This window comes from Lepidochelys olivacea (genome assembly GCF_965140295.1).
Source record: "Lepidochelys olivacea isolate rLepOli2 genome assembly, chromosome: 1".
In the NCBI taxonomy this organism is placed as follows: Eukaryota; Metazoa; Chordata; order Testudines; family Cheloniidae; genus Lepidochelys; species Lepidochelys olivacea.
Window position 1 is genome coordinate 28,515,851 of NC_140411.1, and position 20,734 is coordinate 28,536,584.

General features: G+C 40.0%; 1 protein-coding gene across 1 annotated transcript in view; it reads right to left on the bottom strand.

The window, feature by feature from the left end:
* The window catches only part of SLC36A4 (solute carrier family 36 member 4), a 244,769-nt gene that overhangs the window by 193,495 nt on the left and 30,540 nt on the right, over positions 1–20,734 (bottom strand). Inside the window, exons 2-6 of the mRNA XM_084626197.1 lie at positions 14,105–14,228; positions 13,139–13,229; positions 11,724–11,812; positions 9,021–9,116; positions 7,930–8,014 (exon numbers count right to left, since the gene is read on the bottom strand). Coding sequence (XP_084482323.1) covers positions 7,930–8,014; positions 9,021–9,116; positions 11,724–11,812; positions 13,139–13,229; positions 14,105–14,228 — 485 coding nt within the window. The remainder of the gene's footprint in view (positions 1–7,929; positions 8,015–9,020; positions 9,117–11,723; positions 11,813–13,138; positions 13,230–14,104; positions 14,229–20,734) is intronic.

Genomic DNA, 20,734 nt, shown 5'->3' on the forward strand with positions numbered 1-20,734 from the left:
CTTTGAAAGTCTCAGCCACCATAAATATTTAACATAACATACAGCATTTGAGCAGTGGAAGCACACACATGCTTGCTATGCTAACATACCTTGCATCGTATGTAAATATTTTAGCCTGTTATGCCATTCAAAAATGCATCCTGCTATTAAATAGATAAGACAGAAAGAGATATTGCAGGGACAGAATGGTAATCTTTTTAAAACCCTCCAGTTTTAATTTAGCTTTCTGCCAAAATAATTTCAAGTATTATTTTTCCTCTTAAAACAAGAAGAAATATTTTTTAAGAAATCCATACACACAATTTTCGCTTTATACAGACAAACCTCAGTAAGGAGTTCCTAAAAAACAGAGATCTCTCGTTTTTCTATTAGCTGAATTGCAAATAAAGTGGTGCTTAGTGGGAAAATATTGCTTGAATTCACAATGTTTTATATTTCATAAATCATTAGGGAAGTTCAAATCTATTCAGATCCCTACATGGTACCCATGCTATGTTATCTGAACACCTTTCACCTTTACGTTATGTAACAAGGGGGTGGTCATATTAATGTTTTTCATATTTACTCATCCTGTGTTTGGCTGACAGACACAACGGACTCATGTACCCACAAAGATACATCACATGTACACACATACAAATAATCCACAGCTGTCCTTAGATGAACACTGATGCAGATATCTGCAAAGTGATGGCTGACAAACACTATCACACTCTGGGATACCCAAATCCAAAGCTGTAACCTCCAGAGGTGGCCAGAGCAATCAACACAGGTTGTAAGTGTTTGGTGTGAGATGTCTGCCTTCTGCTTCCCTAAATCTGTCAGTGTGTCTACAGTGTGGTAGGGCTATTCCTCCAAAGCTTCTGACATTTCCCCAGAGTTGGGGGAGCAGAGGCCTTGCCATTGGTATGGGAGTCTGAAACATATATTTTCCCATAAAATGCAGTTTATATAGATGAGGGACAAGGGGACAGAAACATAATATGGACACTGCCCCTTTTTGAAGGCACCCTCTCCTGGCAGAAGAAAGTGAGAGAGAAGAACCATTAATGAAGGCTGATTCTACCAGGGAAGAGTAGGCCTTGATGCCTCCCCTCACAAAGAGGTACACAACCTGTAGAAAACTAAGAAGGTTAGTAAAGCTGATATTTTTAGGTCCCTTTAATGAAAATAGATCATTCAACTGCAGTTGAGGGCAATATTAAACAATATCACCTGTTACTTTCTTTCAGGAAATATTTTTCCTGATGTTCATCTCAGTCAATACTTGTACATTGTATCCCGGCCTCTGGGAAATACAGTGTAGTTTCTGTTTGCTAATTAAACCTACCTGATATTTGCGGTGCTTAAAAAAACCCACTACACCAAGGAACTTTTCCTTCCAGTTCAGGACAAAAAGAAATTTCAAAATGTCAGAATTTCCTAGGGAAAGAAAATTCTGAGTTTCAACCAGTTTTAATATTGAAATGTATACTTTTGCATAAGCTAAACTAGATAAGGCAGACTCACCTTCAGTTAGAAAAAGAACACACAATGGGGAAAGAGGAATAGGCTATCCCAGCACAAGGTACCTTTATTGCAGTCTAACTGTTCCCACACTAAAAGCTGTACTAGTATAACTATTTGAAGTTAAAAAAAAATTAACACCCCTAACCAAAATAGTTTCGGAACAAAAACAGTGCATAGACTAGACCTAAGGCTTTGTCTAGACAAGTTGTCAGAGATGGCCACTGAAGTCACATTGACCCTTGATAGCTTTCTTTCAAAGGTGTACTCGCCAATGTCAAAGACTACATTTCAGAGACCACCCTGCTCAACATGTGAAAAAATGGCTTCTGCTGAGCCATACACGTTGCTTATTGAGGAAGTAAGTTTTGTGTTGCTGGTGAGATTTTTTCTATTGCTGGTGAGAGTTTTCAGGGGAGAGGGATAGCTCAATGGTTTGAGCATTGGCCTGCTAAACCCAGGGTTATGAGCTCAATCCTTGAGGGGGCCATTTAGGAGCTGGAGCAAAAATTGGGGATTGGTCCTGCTTTGAGCAGGGGGTTGGACTAGATGACCTCCTGAGGTCCCTTCCAACCCTCATATTCTATGATTCTATAGCTGAAACTCACACCTGCACCTTCCTTGGATATTTAAAGTTTCAGAAAGTTATGAATATATGGAAATTTTAAAAACTCAACTTCAATAGTCCCTCTGCTTAACCACTGTTATTAGGTCTGGTCTATACACTTTTTTTTTGTTTGTACTGATGTAACTATTTTGGCTAGGGGTGTGATTTTTTTTTTAAACCAAAACAGATATACCAGTATAAAGACACTTAAACCAGTATAACTTATTCCCTTTCTGTATGGATAAATCCATGCTGGTAAAAAGCACCTTTATACCTGTAAAACTGCCTCCACCATGAGATGGTGAGGAGTTGTAGTGCTTTAACTTTTCTGGTATAGTTAAAGTGGCACGACTTTTCTGTTTAGACAAGGCCTTAGCAGTTTACCATAGGCATCACAGAAGAGGATGGCTTTGAAAAAGGTCAGGGTAATGGTTCTGCAAATGGCTTCAGAGAGGGCAAACAACATGGATGGGGTAGCCAAGGAGAGGTGAGCAAACAGGCTATGGAGGCTAACATTACTTGCAGAGGAAAGGAAGCACAATATGGTGACACAAGATTCAAGAGCAGACAAGAAAGGAAAAGGAGTAACTTTTCATTTTGCTGCTCCGAGTGGAGTGGCATGGAGGAGAGACTGAGTGAGAGAGCAACATGCGAAACCCACACTGAAATTTCAGTTCCTAACTTTGTGCTGTTCAGGTGCAGGCTATTGTATCATTGCTCAACCTTGTCTTTGTGAGTAGCACTAAAAACCACCACTGAACTTTTAAACAAGTCAATAAATATGAAATAACAATGTGCACCAGTTTCCCTGGCTTATATGCTGCGTAGGGTGACACAAGTTTGCCACTGATTATGTTAAGATGGACTGAATATGACACATCCTTTACCTAACCTACTCTCCTTCACAATATCAGACTCGATATAATCTTAGACAGCTATTCCTGCTAACAGTTGTTTTTAAACTACTGCAGTTTGCCTCTAGTGCGTCATTGCATTTCAGTTAGTCGTACTGGGCTAAGACACATCTGACATTACCCCTTGCCTTTTCTTTCCTATCAACGGAGCATAGTAACTCGCAAACATACTATCAGTTTAGACAATTCTCTCCAGTCAAATGTCACACACAGTCAGTAGGCGCAGTGCTGTAAAAACACATGGGTCTCCAATGCCTACATAATCTCTTCCTCCCCAAATCTTCTCCGTTATGATTAAGCATGCAGCAGATTTTCTCAATGGTAAAAGTCAGCTCAAGAATGTGTTACAACAAGGTATGTTTGCTATTGAGCATCACCTCTTGCCTTCATTGCACTGACACAAAGGCGGCTGGATTTCTACTAAAGAAAAGTATCCTCAGCTTTTCGAGAATTTCAACAAAGAACAGAATCTCAAGTTTGTTTTTACGTTGACCATAACATACATGAAGAGAAAGCTTAGTTGCAAAGTCAAGCGCTCAAAAATTAGGAAGTGCCCAAATTAGGGTTCCTCACACTACCTTGTGTCAGGTTTCAGAGTAACAGCTGTGTTAGTCTGTCTTTGCAAAAAGAAAAGGAGTACTTGTGGCACCTTAGAGACTAACCAATTTATTTGAGCATGAGCTTGTGAGCTGTAGCTCACGAAAGCTCATGCTTAAATAAATTGGTTAGTCTCTAAGGTGCCACAAGTACTCCTTTTCTTTTTACTACCTTGTGTGTATGCACTGTGTTACAGTCTTTAATTATAGTGGTTAAAATTTGGCAAAGTTATAAGCAACAAAAAATAGGGTCTTACAATGGGAAGTTTCAAGCAACCTTAATAGCTAGAACCAGAAGATATATAATGCATTTTATATGGAAGGAAACTGTATTGAATCCCTTACAGGATTGGAAAGAGAAAGCAAACATTTAGACCTACACACAATGCTTACCATAGTTAGTAAATGCTTATTTAGAAGGGATTTGGACTGATGATGACTCGCTGCATATGCCAGGCTCTTTATAAAATATTTGTCAACCTTTTGTTTTGCAAGATAGCAAGACAGCAAACTCAACATAGGAAAATGCAAAGTTTTTTTGAGAAAGTACAAGGTTTTGGCCAAGATTTTGAAAATCAGAAGTCCTGAATACCCAACTGCTCCCATTAAGGCAAATTTTAAAAAATATTGGCCTTTCTTCATTGAAAATTGACCATTTATTCTCCACCATTTTGTATTATTTAACTCTTAATGATTTGTGGATGCAAGCTGTACAAGAAATACTACAACAAATAAAGTTGCACAATTGAAAGAACTCAGCTGATGCAGCACATGAAAAGTTACGTTTACAAACATTTATCTGGCATCTACTACCCTAGTACCTGGGACTCCGAAGTGGTTAAGGATCAAAGGTTTGTGTGAATTATTTACTTTATACACAGATGTTCCTGACCCTCTATGTCCCCTCCGGAGCTCTATTTATCATTTAAGGGGACACAGTTATGTGTTAACATTGAAATAATTGAAGAGTGATGCCACTCCAGCAAGATACCACAGGGTATGTCTACACTGAAATTAAACACCCCTGGCTGGCCTGTTTCAACTGGCTCAGGCTTGTGAGGCTCAGGCTGCAGGGCTGTGGGGTCCCAGAGCCCGGACACCAGCCCAAGCCCAAATGTCTACACCGCAATCAAAAATAGCCCAAGCCATTTGAGCCCATATCAGCTGACACAGGCCAGCCACAGGTGTTTAACTGAAGTATAGACATACACGGAGAGACTGGTCAGCCTTTGTGACAGGCTCTGGTTCAAGCATTCCATTTTTTTTATGGAGACAATAGTAGCAACTGTTTACACCAGCCTCATCCACAAATTTGGCACAATTACTCTTCATTGGACCACTTAAATTTCCATGTAACATTTAAAGAAAAATATTTACTAACTCTGTAGAGGAAATATTTTAAAAGGCTACTTAACTAATATTTCCCTTCCATTTTCCCTCTACACATTTCTTTGGATTCCTCTAGCTAAACAATTGCAGTTCCCACACAAGCATATTCAGCTAACATCTCCAACATAAGCCAATTCTGAAATTTTAAAACTAACACACAAGCTATTCTCCCATTCGATATAACCAATTTGAGCTACACTAAGATTAGCCAATGGAACTGTCCGACTCTGTCAGCTACATCCATTTTCAACATCTTGCTTCCCAGAGTCACCATCTCCACTCTTTCCAGAGACCGCATGGAGCTATGCTACATAGCAGGGGATAGGGGAAGGTTGATAATGGGGCTTTGAGGGAGGGCAAGAAAGGAGAGTGAGGTTTGTATGTGGGGGGAAGGGCTGACTGGATTTGGGGAGCACAGCTGTATAGGAGATCCCCATGCCTTTGCACCAAGACTGATGTCAATGCAGAGACATGTGGCTCCGTAGTGCTTCAGCCTCAGCTCTCCAGCACACTACACACCAGCACCAGGGAAGCCAAGCTTGGAAATATCAGCTGTTCAAGGGATCACTACGGTGTTGCTGTGCCAGTGCCCTGGGGGCGCCAGAACAGCCAAGTCAGGAGTCCTCCAAACTAATGCTTTGTGTGGAGGAAGCAGTGTCATGGGTGAGGTCATGAGGAGAGGAAATCAAGGTGGTAAATTGGGTGCAAGAGTTGGGTGAGAACTAATTATTCCGTGGCTTTTAATGCTTGTGTTAATGGTATGTGCAACTAAGCAACTTAAATGCTTTTTCACAAAGTTTGGCTTTGGAGAGAATCAATGCATTATATATTTAAAGCAGTACAAATTTAGGTCCTTTGGTGCCCTCTACAGGACAGAGTTCTGCAATATAGATCTTTGTGGCTGTGAAGGAGACAGCTTCTTATCTCCTTATCATACCATGGGAGAGAAGAACTTCAATTCAAATCAAATTAATTGAAAAGTGAAACCTCTGAATTTTTGATAAGTTTGATTCAATTACAGAGTACATTTCATATTTCCTTGTGGCTGTTTCTCTTGCCTAGGATGAATTTGTTACTGGATCTCTCCCCAGGGTTAAACTCCTGGGGGAAGGTAGCAAAGTATTTCTTGTGAAGGCCCCTCTGTCTGAAATCCTGTAATAAATGAGGACCCAATTTTAATGGCCTTTAGAAGTGATGCAAGACACATCTGATTAGTCTTGTTTTTGCTTATAGGGTCAGTAACTAGGAAGATGTCATTGGTAGGCAGCAATGGGTCTGCTTACCTATTTGATGGCAATTGTTTGGACTTGAACTTTATACTATGATGGATGCAATAAAAATTCACACTGAGAGAGTGGGGCCAGAGAAGGAAGAGACATACTACTGAAAATAATATGCACGCTGAGATTACGAGGCATTAGAATGGTAAAATACATTTTTATAATATGGTCTCACAACTACTGAATATCAGGAGCAGAGGCCCAAATCATAGTATATATAAACTGCATATGCAGATACTTTGCATTTTTATAGCAACTTACATCAGAGGATCTTAGAGCACTTCCCACAACACTTCTAAGAGAAAGGTAAGATACCTCGGGACCACTTCAGCCACCAGTGAAGTATAACCAGTAGCAGTTTCAAAGCATACAGCTGTATTGCAGAATTGTCTAAGATAGGACATTAAGAACATCATATCTGATTGAAATTGGAGCTGGATTGTAGGGTAATTACCTGAGCTGAAAATTGTCAAGAAGCCCATGTTTAATGCCTCCATTCATTTGGGGGAATGCGGGACCTTGTAGAAATGTAATGTAGTCAGGATCTAACTTTATGTCTCATCTAAGAGATAATGGTTCTTTGGGTAACAGTTCAGCACATTGCAAAAGTGTACAGTGCCATCTGCTGAATATCACCTGTAGCTCTCAGGTGTCTTATGGAGGTCTCCCATCCTAGTACTGAAATGGCCCAACCTTACTTAGCTTTTAGAGTCTAGCAGGATTACAGCATTACTGCAGGGCTGGCTGTTACTGAAGCAGAACAGCCTCATAATCTACATGTAAATCAACTACTCCCATTTCACTCAGGTGATACCTTAAATTTGTGTGGAGGGAGGCTTCAGACACTTGCTGGAAGATATCATTAACCATAAACAATGTTGTCCATCTTCCCCAGTTCTTTACAGAATGCCTTTCCAATTGCCTAACAGCTTTTTCCATTCTCTGAGATGTGGCGCACACTGCTGCAGAGCTCAGAAAATAAACTGCTTTGCGTGTGGGCTCACACAAAGTACATAACTATCGTTAACTACAATCTTCAGGGCAGGGACTGTGTCTTTCTCTGCATTTGGAAACTTCCTAGCACTATTTTGGACATTATTGCAAACTAAATAATAAATAACAATTGCTACATATTGAGAGCAAGGTTGGGCCCAAGATCTGGATATGGAAAGAATATGTGTATACTGTACAAGAGATTACACACATTTTGGAGCACAAATCCTAAGAGTTTATGGTACACTACTCATTTTGTGCATGAAGAAACCATTATCTTATTGTAAAATTTGGCAGAACTCCTCTTATCTTTCTAACACTGTTTAGCTGTGTGTAAAATAATTACATCCCATGGTTAAATTGTGAGATTAAGTGTTGAAATTTAAGAAAAACTGGAGGTCAGTGATGTTGCAGCTGCTTACACAAGCACTGGATTTGGTTTAACCTACAAAGCAAGTGGATCACTTTGTACAAAAGTTAATTAGTGAGGTATCTTTGGGGGAAAGCAAGGTAGAGTTTACACTGTATGTATTCTCATTACATGCATTATATGAATGGTATATTTGACATGGATGCAGAAAGGAAATAAAGCCGGAAATAAAAAGCTGCAAACAAAATTATTCCCATACAATGCTTTTACTCACTTGTTTCACATTTTCTGCTAAGAACACAACATAAACGCTGCAAAATCCCAGCTGTGTAATCACAAGAAAAAAGTCAACGATACACCTAGGTGGGAGAAAAAACACACACACACACACACACATATTGAAGTTATGATATTAAAAGGTTTTCAAACAATTAACCCATTTCCAAATGGCATACATCTAGTGCTCCTTTTTATAGTGAGGTGGAAACAACAGCTTCAAAACACCAGGTTAAACTCTGGGGCACTGAAAGGCAGGTTCTTCTGCAAACGAAACATTGCATTCCTATAAAATAATCACCAAAAAATCTGAAAAAATTAATTCACGTTTTATACAATAACCAAAACACACTGCACACTATTGCTGCATCCTTGAAAATAGTAGGGCAAAGACATTTTCCTTGTGGAAAGAAGAAATTCTTTATATATGCTTATTAAAACAAATATTTATATTTAACAGCTCTAAAGTTTTGGATTTCATTATTATCTCACAATACCATAACCATTATTTAGTCTGCTGCATTATGACTCTGTTTTATAGATGGCAAAGGAAAATGACTGAGTTTCTCAAAGGGAAAAAAAATTCAGAGACAGACAACAAGTTATTAACATTTTTGTTTCATTAACATGAAATATAATAAAGATTGAACATCAAATGCAAACTACAGAGTAAAGACATGTCAAAGAATAGGTAGCTCCCTTTCAGGATGGATATATTATACCAGTCATTTAAGTATGCACTACAGAGTTGCTTAGAGTGAACCTTTATATGGAGGAATGTGTTTGTGGTAAAACAGAACTGAAATCCTAAATTGTTTTAATACATTAGAATGTGCAGAATGCGATTCTGGTTATACCAAATTTCTACTTATAGAGTGAAACTGAAGTAAATTTTCCTCCCACAGAACTTTAAAACTAAGTGCTTGACTGTGGGAATTACACTCTCACCCCTTCCACACAAGATGTATAAAGTTTTTGCTAATCCACAGAAAGCAATATCATGGTAGAAAGGTAAAATTCTAATATTTCACAGTTTATCCATTCCTTTTAATATTTCATTTATTAAATTAAATGCTGCAACAACCTTACCTTCCCCAGGAAGCTCTTTTTTGAAGGATGTTTAGGGGCCCTACTTCCATGGCGTAACTAACTGTGTCACTGTACCCTAATGAGGTCTTTTTCAATCTGAAATGGAAGAACAGAGAGAAGTTGATAGAAAATATCAAGGCCTAAAATATGATATTCTCTGCCATAGCTTGAAAATTTGTGGACTTTTAGCATCTAAGCCATGATTCTGGTCCCAGTTAAGTCAATAGAGCAGGATCAGGTTTTTAAAGCACAGGTTTCTTATGGCATATCTACAAAAGTACTTACTGCATGGCACAGTGGGGTGTAAATCTACAGTGCTCCAGCATGCTGTGCACTGTCCACATAGACCCAGCTGATGCGAACTAAAAAGTTCTCAATAACTTTGAGAGTATGTTAGTACGTGGCATGCTGAAGCACCATAGATTTACACCTCAGCTTGTCATGCAGTAGGTGCTCATGCAAACATACCCTGAGGGAACTGGTCTCCAGAAGGCGTGAATGCAAACATGGTGACTGACTTTGGGATTCTGGTGAGAGGTACAGCTCCACCACACTTAAAAGTGAACTCTTTGCCTTATATCTATCTAGAAAGCCCATTTATGAATGAGGTAAAAATTATTGATTCATAAATTCAAAAGGCCAGAAGGGACCACTGTGATCATCTATTCTGACCTCCTGCATAACACAGACCAGAAGATTTCCGTGAAATAATTTTTTTTGAACTAGAGCATATCTTTTAAAAAGCATCCAATCTTGAAGAATCTGAGAATCTACCACAACCCTTAGTAAATTGTTCCAATGATTAATTACACTCACAGTTAAAAAATTACAATTTATTTCCAGTTTGAATTTGTCTAGCTTCAACTTCCAGCCGATGGATCTTGTTCTACTTTTGTCTGCTATTCCAAAGACCCCATTATCAAATATTTGTTCCCTATGAAGATACTTACATATTGTGATCAAGTTGCCCCTTAACTTTCTCTTGGTTAAGATAAATAGATTGAGCTTCCAGAGTCTATCACTATAAGGCATGTTTTCTAATACTTTAATCATTTTCATGCCTCTTCTCTGAACTTTCTCCAATTTATTGACAGATGAAGTAAGGCAGGATACAGTCCCTAGAGAGAGGTTATATCCCATTAAACTGGCCAAAAGGACAAGAATAATTCTGTGTTTTTACACATCAAATACATTTTGATTGTTCCTTTTCACTGAGATAGAAAACCAGCAATTGTGTTCAACCACATAACAATCCTATGCTTGATGATGAGATAGATATTTGTTAAGAAAAATCAATATTAGTTGTGAGATTCTAAGGCGATCCATCTGTGAATATGAGAGAGAAATACACACTTCCCCCACCAGGAGTGTGACATTTGACTCCTCAACTGCATCATTTTAATATATTTCTTCCAGAATCTAAATGTAAAAATAACTAATTTTCCCTCAATCCAAGAAGACAGTGGTATTATATTTTTATCAGCGCGATTTAGTAGTAATTCATACTCCACTCTCCATAAAAGTGGGGTCATTTATAAAATGAATGCTTTTCAAAAGTTCTAGAATTATACTGCAGGTGGGAAATGTAGAAAATGCTTTGCACTTGCCATCCAGTTTTCTATTTTAAACCACTATTTACTCAATATGCCAAGCTGCTTGGCAATGTTTTTCTGGATCTGGCTAATCAGTGCAAATGCCACCAGTACAGTAGTTCCATCATTGAAAAAACCCTGTCTCTCTTGCTTTTCCTGTAAGCAGCAGATAAATTACAGAACTTAAACTTAGGACCCTAGAGTAGCACACCTGCATGGGAACCAAAATCATTCCTTTGGATTACAAAGGTGCCTGTTCCCTTACAGACTAGAAAAATTGATCTAATATGAGCTCTCATAGCACTAAACATTTCCCATACATTGACTTTGCACAAGGAAACTGGAAGGAATACCTTTTTGCAAAAAGGTCATGGTCCTTGACAATGGCCCTTGATCATCCGGTCCTCTCAGCACTCTACTTTTTCTCCTCACACTGCCAAAAGGATGCAATATTCAAAAAATGTTGGGAAGGTGGTGGGAGAGGGTGTGTTAGTTGGACTGAAATGCTTGTAATTTAAAATGCTCTGCCAGAGAAGCTGTTGCTTTTGGATTCTTCCCAAAATGCATCTGTCTCATCTTCTCTCAGCCACTCACTTTTACTATTAGATTGTTACTCTCTCATTTCTTTTTCTACCCCATTTTTAATCTCTTTCTCTGAGCCTCTCTTTTCTCCATTATCTCTCCTTGTTTTGCTCAGACTCCTTCACTCTTAAAATTAGGGCTAAACAACTAGAACTGCAGTGAGAGAGACAGGGGTTGTTTTCCATTTATGGGTATGGAATAAGGTGCAAATCCATCCAAGATGAACCAGCCTAGTTTAGAACACATGAATAGTAGGCAGAAAATGAACTGTATTTAAACAAATATTGTTCAAAACATTCTAGAAAAGACGATGCCAAACAAGTAAGCATTCCTGCATGCCAGCTAGAAGCCATCATTGGTAGTTGCACCAAAAGAAGTTACATGCTCCTTCCTCCTGGGCTCTGACAGATACCTCTGAAGAGATTATTAGAGCACCAAGACATTTTGCAGACTGAAGACATGAAATGAAACAGAGTAAAAAATTGAGGGACTTCAGATGCCATAATGTAACAAATAGCTCCACATTTACCTCTGACACAGATGGTGGCTGCATCGTACCAAGATGTGCATACAATGAACAGATATAATTCCTATAAGCACAAGGCTGATTGGTCCAAGCTATATGGAGAAAGAAAGTAGGAAATGAGGTGTAAATACCTGAAATCCTCTAAGAAGAGTCATTTTCACAGAAATATAGAGGGGGGAAAAAAACTCTTTAAATGACATTTCACATTTTATCAAATAAGGATCACCTCCATAAAAGTTTGAAACAAATATGGTAAATAGAAAAACAACTAAGTACTGCAAGTCCAAACAAGTTTTGATTGCTAGCTTAAGGACTCATGTGGCTTTTACATCAAGGACTGAGCAAAAGATGGGATGGTGAACAAAGGGAAAGAAGTAAATGCGGGTAAAGATTTTATCCCAATAGCCACAATTTCACAAAAATATTTGCCATGAAAAATGTATCACACAAAAAAGATGTGATTTTGCACATTCAAACTTGTCCTCAATGCTGAGGGTCTTTTTCATTACAAGTCAGCATATTTGGTGCTGCTTAGTAGAGAAGATGATGTGGTCCCTGCCCAGAGGACCTAAAAACAATGATAAATATTACAAATAAGGGAAAACACTGGGACTGGTTGAAAATTTTTCATCAGAGCTATATTTTGGACAGAAAATTGGATTTTTGACTGAACAAAATTTTGCACAGAATATCTGCTTTTGACAGAAAATTTAAAAAAAAAATGTAAACCGAGCAGCCAGAAACTGAAAAATTTTCAGTTTTCAGCCAGAAATGGAACATTTTTATTTGGAAATGCTACCACGCTGCCTCAAGGGAGTTTTACTTTGGGTGCTTTATGCCCTCATTTTCCCCTATGGGCCAGGCTCCCCAACTGGACTATGTCTGCCATGATGCAAAGTGGCCATGAGGTTTCCATGAACCATCTCACCAGATCAGCAAGATGGTGCATCACAGGAGATGTAATCCAATTAAGGAGCCCAATCTATAGAAGAGAAGGAGGAAATGAGGCATCCAAACTACAACTCACATTAGGCACCATGGCAGCATTTCTGAACCAAAAATTTTCGGTTTTCAATTTTTCACAGAAAACTTCACAGAAAGTTCACAGAATTTTTTTCAGGGGACAAAAACAAAACACACACACACACACTTTTCCAATCAGCTCTAGAAAATGCAGTGTATAGAGATTAATGTTACATAATGAGCCAATGGCCAGTTCAGGAATCCCAAATCCTAATCTCAAGTTCTAACTAGACTCTGGAAAGGAAAACTAAGATGATGCCCTGTTCAAGTTGATATTGACATAATAGATCATATAATCAAGTTACCTAGATTTTAGTTTTATCACTCTGAACTGCAGAGATGTGCTAACATTTTCTATGCATCTCTTCCAGATGTAAGGGGGAAAAAGCTCTTACCACAATGCCTGCATTTTTTATCGCAAGTGGAAGCCCTAGAAGCCCAGTTCCAATGTTTCCTTTAAGGAGATGAGTAAGTGTTTGTACAAACCTGAAAATACAAATAATACAGAGTCACAGTGGAGGCTTTGAAGAACATTCAGATAGCTTTTCACCAATCAGTTTATAGAATGTGAAGATAAAATTTATAAGCTTTAAATGTTTCAAGGTGATCAAGGCAGTCTTGTGAAAGATACACAGCAAAAATAGATCGGATGCTCAAAGCAAAAACAGTTTGGATACTCCTATCAGGGTCTGGATTTGAGTTCTGAGAGACTGAAGCCAGGTGTTCTCAGGGGAGTGGTCCCTGATCTGGAAATTCACTTCAATTGTTGGATTTCATCTTAATTGTGCAGTGAGACTCTCCTTTTGCCTGAGAGAGGGGCAACTAAGTGCAACAAGCTGATGCTGTGCTGATTTTTGCCTAAACTATTTTAAAAGTTATGCCTTTTAAATGGTTGTAGATGCAACCAGGAGTCTGACAAAGAGTAGCTTAAATAATATATCAAAGAAAACTTTTTCAGACCCCCAAATTAATCTACATTCAGGTTCATTAAACTTTATTTCCGAGGTCTTCTAGATGCTTCCCATATAATTGAAATAGTATTAAAATAAATTTGATTTGTTTTGTAATAAGAGTTCCTTAGACCCTGAGCAACTCAAACACTTTATATACAGTGCAGTCATTCAAAAAATGTCTTATTTTATCGTCAGTACACTGTCAAGTTCTGGAAATTGAGGGCCTACCCAAAATCGTCCTACACCAGAGCTTGGCTTACCAAAAAGCTGTCTGTGAGGATTCCCACAGCAGAATCATAAAGCCATGCTATAGTCATGGGGAAATCCCTTAAAAGCACAGAGATATTTCCAAAGATCAAGTCAAATGTAATAAATTTTAAAGAGAATGACATTTAAAACAGTACATACGTGATGCCCTCTTTATTATCAAGTTGGTAATGCTTCTCAACTGGCAACAATTCATTTTCATGCTCATCATCAGAGATGCTGTCCGAATTCTGTTCTCCAATTAAAGGCTTCATTACTTCCATGTCTGTACAATACAAGAAACCATTTTAGTACTATGACCAAATTTAGAAATATTCAGTAAATGAAACAGTTCCTAATCTTTTTCTGTAACTGTTGTTCTTCAAGATGTGTTGCACATGTCCATTCTGCTGTAGGTGTGTGCTTGGTCAACGCAAAAACTGAAAATCACTTTAGTCAGGAACTTTGGATGAGGTCAAAGGAAAACCTTGTCTCTAAAGATGATTGTATAAGGAGATTCTGATACTAAGGTTTGCAATTCCTCTACCCTCTTTCCTGAGGAAATAGCAATCAAGGCCACCTTCACAGAAAGGTGTAGCAGAGAACAGGTTGCGGGCAGCTCAAAGAGGAGATCCATCAACTTTGCTAGAACTAAATTTAAGTTCCACAGGGGAACCTGGGTGTGTACCTGTGGATATGATCTGTCCAAACCATTCAGAAATCTGATGAGCGTAGAGTTTGAAAAAAGTGACCGGTTATCGATGAAAGGGTGGAAAGCTGAAATAGCCACCAAGTGGACTCTGGTGGAACTGAACAGCTAATCCTTATCGTTTCAGAAACAAAAGATAGTCCGATATACGGTGAATATGAGCTTGAGCTGGGGAAATGCCTTTCTGGGTGAACCAAATGGGAGATCATATCTGTGTCTCGTGGGAGTGACAAAGGAGGGCTAGTAAAGTCAAGAACCAATGTTGATGGGGCCATGCTGGGGCTACTAGTATACGGTGAGCACGGCCTTGCTTGACTTTAAACAAGACTTTGAACAGAAGCAGAACTGACAGGAAGGCATACAGCAGGCCTTTCGACTAGGGTAGGAAGAAATCATCTGTCAATGAAACAATGCTGTAACTCACTCGGAAACAAAAAGCATGATGTTTTGTTTGTTCTTATTGCAAATAGGTCCATGTGGGGAATCCCCCACCAGTGGAAAATTGATCTGGATGAAGAGACCACTTGTGGTGACTTGTGAACGACCTGCTTAGGTGGTGTGCCCCACCACCATGTGCCTCCTGCACCCTAGAGGTTCCCAGAGCCCACCCCATCAGCCTTGTTCCCCCACCCTGAGCAGTCCCCGGAGCCCACCCTCCCAACCTCGTGTTCCCAGCCCTGAGTGGTCCCCAGAGTCCACCCACCCCATGGCCTCATGCGCCTTGCCCAGGAGCCCCCACCCAGTCTCATGCCTCTTACCACCGAGCAGTCTCTGGAGCCCCACACAGACACCCTGGCCTCATGCCGACTGTTCCCAAGTGGTCCCCAGAACCCCCCACCTTAGCCTCATGTCCTCCCCACCCCTGTCCTTCAAGGCCAGTCCCCGGAGCCCTCCCTCACCCCAACCAGCCTCTTTCCCTCCTCAGTCCCCTTCCAGTCATGCACTTCTGCCACATCTTGGAAGATGAAGTCACAGAGGATGAGTGAGGGAGATTGTGAGGAGAGAAAAAGAGAGAGCCACAGAGGAAAGCTGATGGAAAATAGTTAGGTGGACACTCAGCATTTCTATAGAATCTTGGGGGGGCGGGGAAATGTAAAGTGCTGTACAATCCATCCTCAACACTGTGGGTACTGTAAAGTATTATACTTGTTTTACAGATTGGAGATAACAGAGAGGTTAAATGACTTGCCCTACAGTACATAGTATGTCAGTTAGTTCTCACTGAAATGAGAAACCCAAAAATTGTTATTTCGGACATATCAGATATGGTATTTCTGAAATGAAAGTTTGTTCCCCAGGAACACCAGCTGCTGTGTGAGATTGTCATTCTTGTCAGTTTCACACAGCAGCACCCAAGGCTCCAAGTATCTGCAGTTCCAAGCCCTGCAATGCAGGCTGCCCTGGGGACACCAGCACTTCTACTCCTATGCAAGCCTGGAGACTGGAAACCCTAGTGTTCCCCCCACATGAAGCAGCCCATTTCAGGTTCCATGACAGTAAGCCTGGAAGCCCTGAGAGCCCCAGTTAGAGCTCTGGTTCTCAGCGCTTTCCAGACTCCCAGCTGTGAAGACAGGAGCTGAGTCCCAATTAGAAAGTCAAGGCTCCAAGAGTTTCCAGGCTCCCTGCCTCAGAACTGGGAGCCTATAGGTCCCAAGAGCCCAGGATCGAGCTGGGTCTCCCAGGCTCGAAGCTCCATAGCAGGGAACCTAGAAACCATGGAAACCCTGCCACACTGTCTGCCCCAAAGCCACAGACCCTGGAATCAGTGGGTCTGCACATGTGCCCCAGAACCACAGGCCCTGGAAGCAGTGGGGTCTGGACCTCTGTCCCTGTGTCATTGACCCTAGAAGCTCTGGGGTCCATGGCTCTGGGGCAGTCCCCTGAACTTTGTTTCATCAGAAAGTTTCTGACCAGTTCTACTCTCAAACATTTTCCAAAAAGGAAAAAGATGTTTGTCTCTGGAGTTTTATCAGTTTACTAGAGAAGTTAGATTGCATTAGCATGAGCAGAGCTGGCCACCTCCAAGAAAGTCCACCCAAAAGTCTCAACTACTGCAACATCTTCCTCTCCCCATGAAACCCACATTGCCTCACTCTAGTCGACACAAAATGCTACAATGAAAGTAATCTTCCCTGCTGGTTTTGATCACATAATTCCCCTCTCTGAATCCCTCCATTGTTGCATCAAATTCAAACTTCCTGTTATCACTTTCAAAGCTCTACGCATCCCTACTTATCTTAGATTTGCATCACTCCCCCATCTCCTCTGCTCTCACAATGTTTCCACAATTGACTACCATTTGCCAGCTTCTTACATAAAAATTTCTATGTGGTGCCCATGCATGGCATGCCTTTTCTGAGCTCCTCCACAAGACCCCTGCACTTTGTAGGGAGAAGTTTCACTTGAAGCCCCAGTTCTGCCATGCTACAGACAGAGAACTGATTGACATGTACAATAAGTACAGAAGAATTATATATTGTTTCCTATACTTGTAGCCTCTCTCTACTTGTCTTTCCACGTGTCCTTGGATTGTGAGCTCCTTCAGGAAAGAACCACCATTCCTTCTTGTCTATTTGGAACATCCCTTGCACGTCAACCTACCATAAAACCATACACTCCTTACACAGTCTAAACTTTTACTGAACTTCTGAGTATTCTTCTTTCCAATAAAAACAACGGGGAGTCCTCGTGGCACCTTAGAGACTAACAAATTCATTTGGGCATAAGCTTTCGAGGACTAGAACCCACTTCATGAGATGAATGGAGTGGAAAATACAGGAGGCAGGTATAAATACACAGCACATGAAAAGATGGGAGTTGCCTTACCAAGTGGGGGGTCAGTGTTAACGAGCCAATTCAATTAAGGTGGAAGTGGCCTATTCTCAACACTTAAAAGTGGCAATTCTTCAACAAAAATCTTCAAAAAAGACTCCAAAGAGAAACTGCAGAACTGGAATTAATTTGCAAACTGGACGCCATCAAATTAGGTCTAAATAAAGACTGGGAGTGTGTCATAAATATAAAGGGAAGGGTAAACCCCTTTGAAATCCCTCCTGGCCAGGGGAAAGCTCCTCTCACCTGTAAAGGGTTAAGAAGCTAAAGGTAACCTCGCTGGCACCTGACCAAAATGACCAATGAGGAGACAAGATACTTTCAAAAGCTGGGAGGAGGGAGAGAAACAAAGGGTCTGTGTCTGTCCGTATGCTGGTTTCTGCCAGGGATAGACCAGGAATGGAGCCTTAGAACTTTTAGTAAGTAATCTAGCTAGGTATGTGTTAGATTATGATTTCTTTAAATGGCTGAGAAAAGAATTGTGCTGAATAGAATAACTATTTTCTGATAGTGATTGTCAGCCTACAGAAAAAGACAATTCCCTTGTCTCTGCTCTGGGCCCAAATTAAAGCAAAAAACCTCCAACTACTTGGAAACCTGCTTACCCAGCCCAAAGAAGAAAAAAAAATTCCTTTTCAAACCTGTGCTCCTTGTAAAACAAAAAAATTAAAATCCTAAAAAAAAAAACCCTGCCACTTTTGTCTCCAGCAAATGGGTAGAACACACACCCCCTATTTACTTTTAGGAAGAAAAGAAAAAAAAACTCTGGGTTGGAAGACTGTGAATTTCCCTGCAGGAGTTAAGTACCCTGCCTCCAGGCAAAGAAAACCTGCAATTCACAAAGATAATCCCCTTTTGTCTCTGCTTGGCCACAAAGCAGAGACAAAACAATCTGCTTTCAGTTTCAACTGCTTTCTGGACTTCCTTTCCAAAGGAAAAAAGAATTTCTTTTTAAAATCTGTATTTCTAGTTCAAAAAATCTCAACTGGATCTCAAAATGATTTCAGGTTAATCCCACCACTATACCATGTCAAGGTTCCTCCCCCACTCTGAACTCTAGGGTACAGATGTGGGGACCTGCATGAAAAACCTCCTAAGCTTATCTTTACCAGCTTAGGTCAAAACTTCCCCAAGGTACAAAATATTACACCTGTTGTCCTTGGACTGGCCGCTACCACCACCAAACTAATACTGGTTACTGGGGAAGAGCTGTTTGGACGCGTCCTTCCCCCCAAAATACTTCCCAAAACCTTGCACCCCACTTCCTGGACAAGGTTTGGTAAAAAGCCTCACCAATTTGCCTAGTGACTACAGACCCAGACCCTTGGATCTTAAGAACAATGAACAATCCTCCCAACACTTGCACCCCCCCTTTCCTGGGAAATGTTGGATAAAAAGCCTCACCAATTTGCATAGGTGACCACAGACCCAAACCCTTGGATCTGAGAACAATGAAAAAGCATTCAGTGTTTTACAAGAAGACTTTTAATAAAAAATAGAAGTAAATAGAAATAAAGAAATCCCCCCTGTAAAATCAGGATGGTAGATACCTTACAGGGTAATTAGATTCAAAAACATAGAGAACCCCTCTAGGCAAAACCTTAAGTTACAAAAAAGATACACAGACAGAAATAGTTATTCTATTCAGCACAATTCTTTTCTCAGCCATTTAAAGAAATCATAATCTAACACATACCTAGCTAGATTACTTACTAAAAGTTCTAAGACTCCATTCCTGTTCTGTCCCTGGCAAGAGCAGCCTACAGACAGACACAGACCCTTTGTTTCTCTCCCTCCTCCCAGCTTTTGAAAGTATCTTGTCTCCTCATTGGTCATTTTGGTCAGGTGCCAGCGAGGTTACCTTTAGCTTCTTAACCCTTTACAGGTGAGAGGAGCTTTCCCCTGGCCAGGAGGGATTTCAAAGGGGTTTACCCTTCCCTTTATATTTATGACAGAGTGGATGGGTCATTATAAAAACTAATTTCCCTCTGCTGATACTTACACCTTCTTGTCAACTGTTTGAAATGGGCCACCTTGATTGCATTGGCCTCATTAGCTCTACAAAAGTGTTTTTTTTTCCCCTTCCTTGGTATTCACCCCTTCTTGTCACCTGTTGAGAATAGCCCACTTCCACCTTAATTGTAGTGTTCTAGCTCAGTTTTTTAATATATGTGGGGAAGTGATAGGGGGAAACTCATGCATGCAATTAAAAACATAAGAATATGGTTAAATAGAAATGAATTCCGAAATTTTAAATAAAACCACCAGAGATTTGCACACATTTTGAGGGAAGCACAGATTTCCATTTTCCCTAGTTATCAATATTCCATCATCCAGAGCCAAGGAAATTACAGATGTTCTTTTGCCTCAGCAGCTATAAGACAGCAAAATTAGAATGATCGGTTATGTAGTATAATTTCTCTGGATTATAACATTTCTGCTCTGGGAAAGAAATGAAATGGCAGATATTTATAAACTGTTGAACAACAGCTATGCAAATTCTAGTTTACATTATGAACAAAACGTCTATGGTACAAAGAACCACATCCTCCATGCATATGCTGCAGATGAACTATACTGCAGTCTTTTCTTCACTCATGTTCCTTACCAAAAAAAAAAGAAAAAAGGAAAGAAAAAAAGATTTACTACACAGTGACTCCTGATCAAGATGCAGTGCATGAGCCATTGAAATCATGTGCCTAAGGCAGCTGCCTTTTTACTTCTTTGTGCTTACCATCTTCACAAGGAGTTCAGCCTTAGGAGGTGAGGGAGCTCAGCAGGAGAAAACAAGGAGGGACCCTCTCTCCTGCGGAGGTACTGAGCTTAAGCAAATATTAATTTGTATTGCAGTAGCACTCAAAAGCCCTGATCTGCAGTCAGGACCTCATTGGGCATTGTATATAAACATAATGAAGACAGTGTCTACTCCAAACAGCTTACAATTTAATTAGAGAGTATGAGACACAACAGTTGGATGCAGACAAAGAGAGCACAAGGTAACAGTGAGACAATTATGAACAGTATAATAAGAAACAGCACACCAGCTGCTTAGCCATTGTCAAGTATTTTGCAGGCTTAATTGCAAAAAAAGTGAGTTTTAAGGAGAGATTTGGAGAACACAGTGGCTCAGAAGATTTTTCTTTAAGGGACCTTCTACTGCATTAAAATGCAAGCACAGGAGAAACTATGAAGGTATTGGTATGAGAAAAAAAAAAAAAGATTGATAAGCAATAACTTCTTCCTCTGCTATT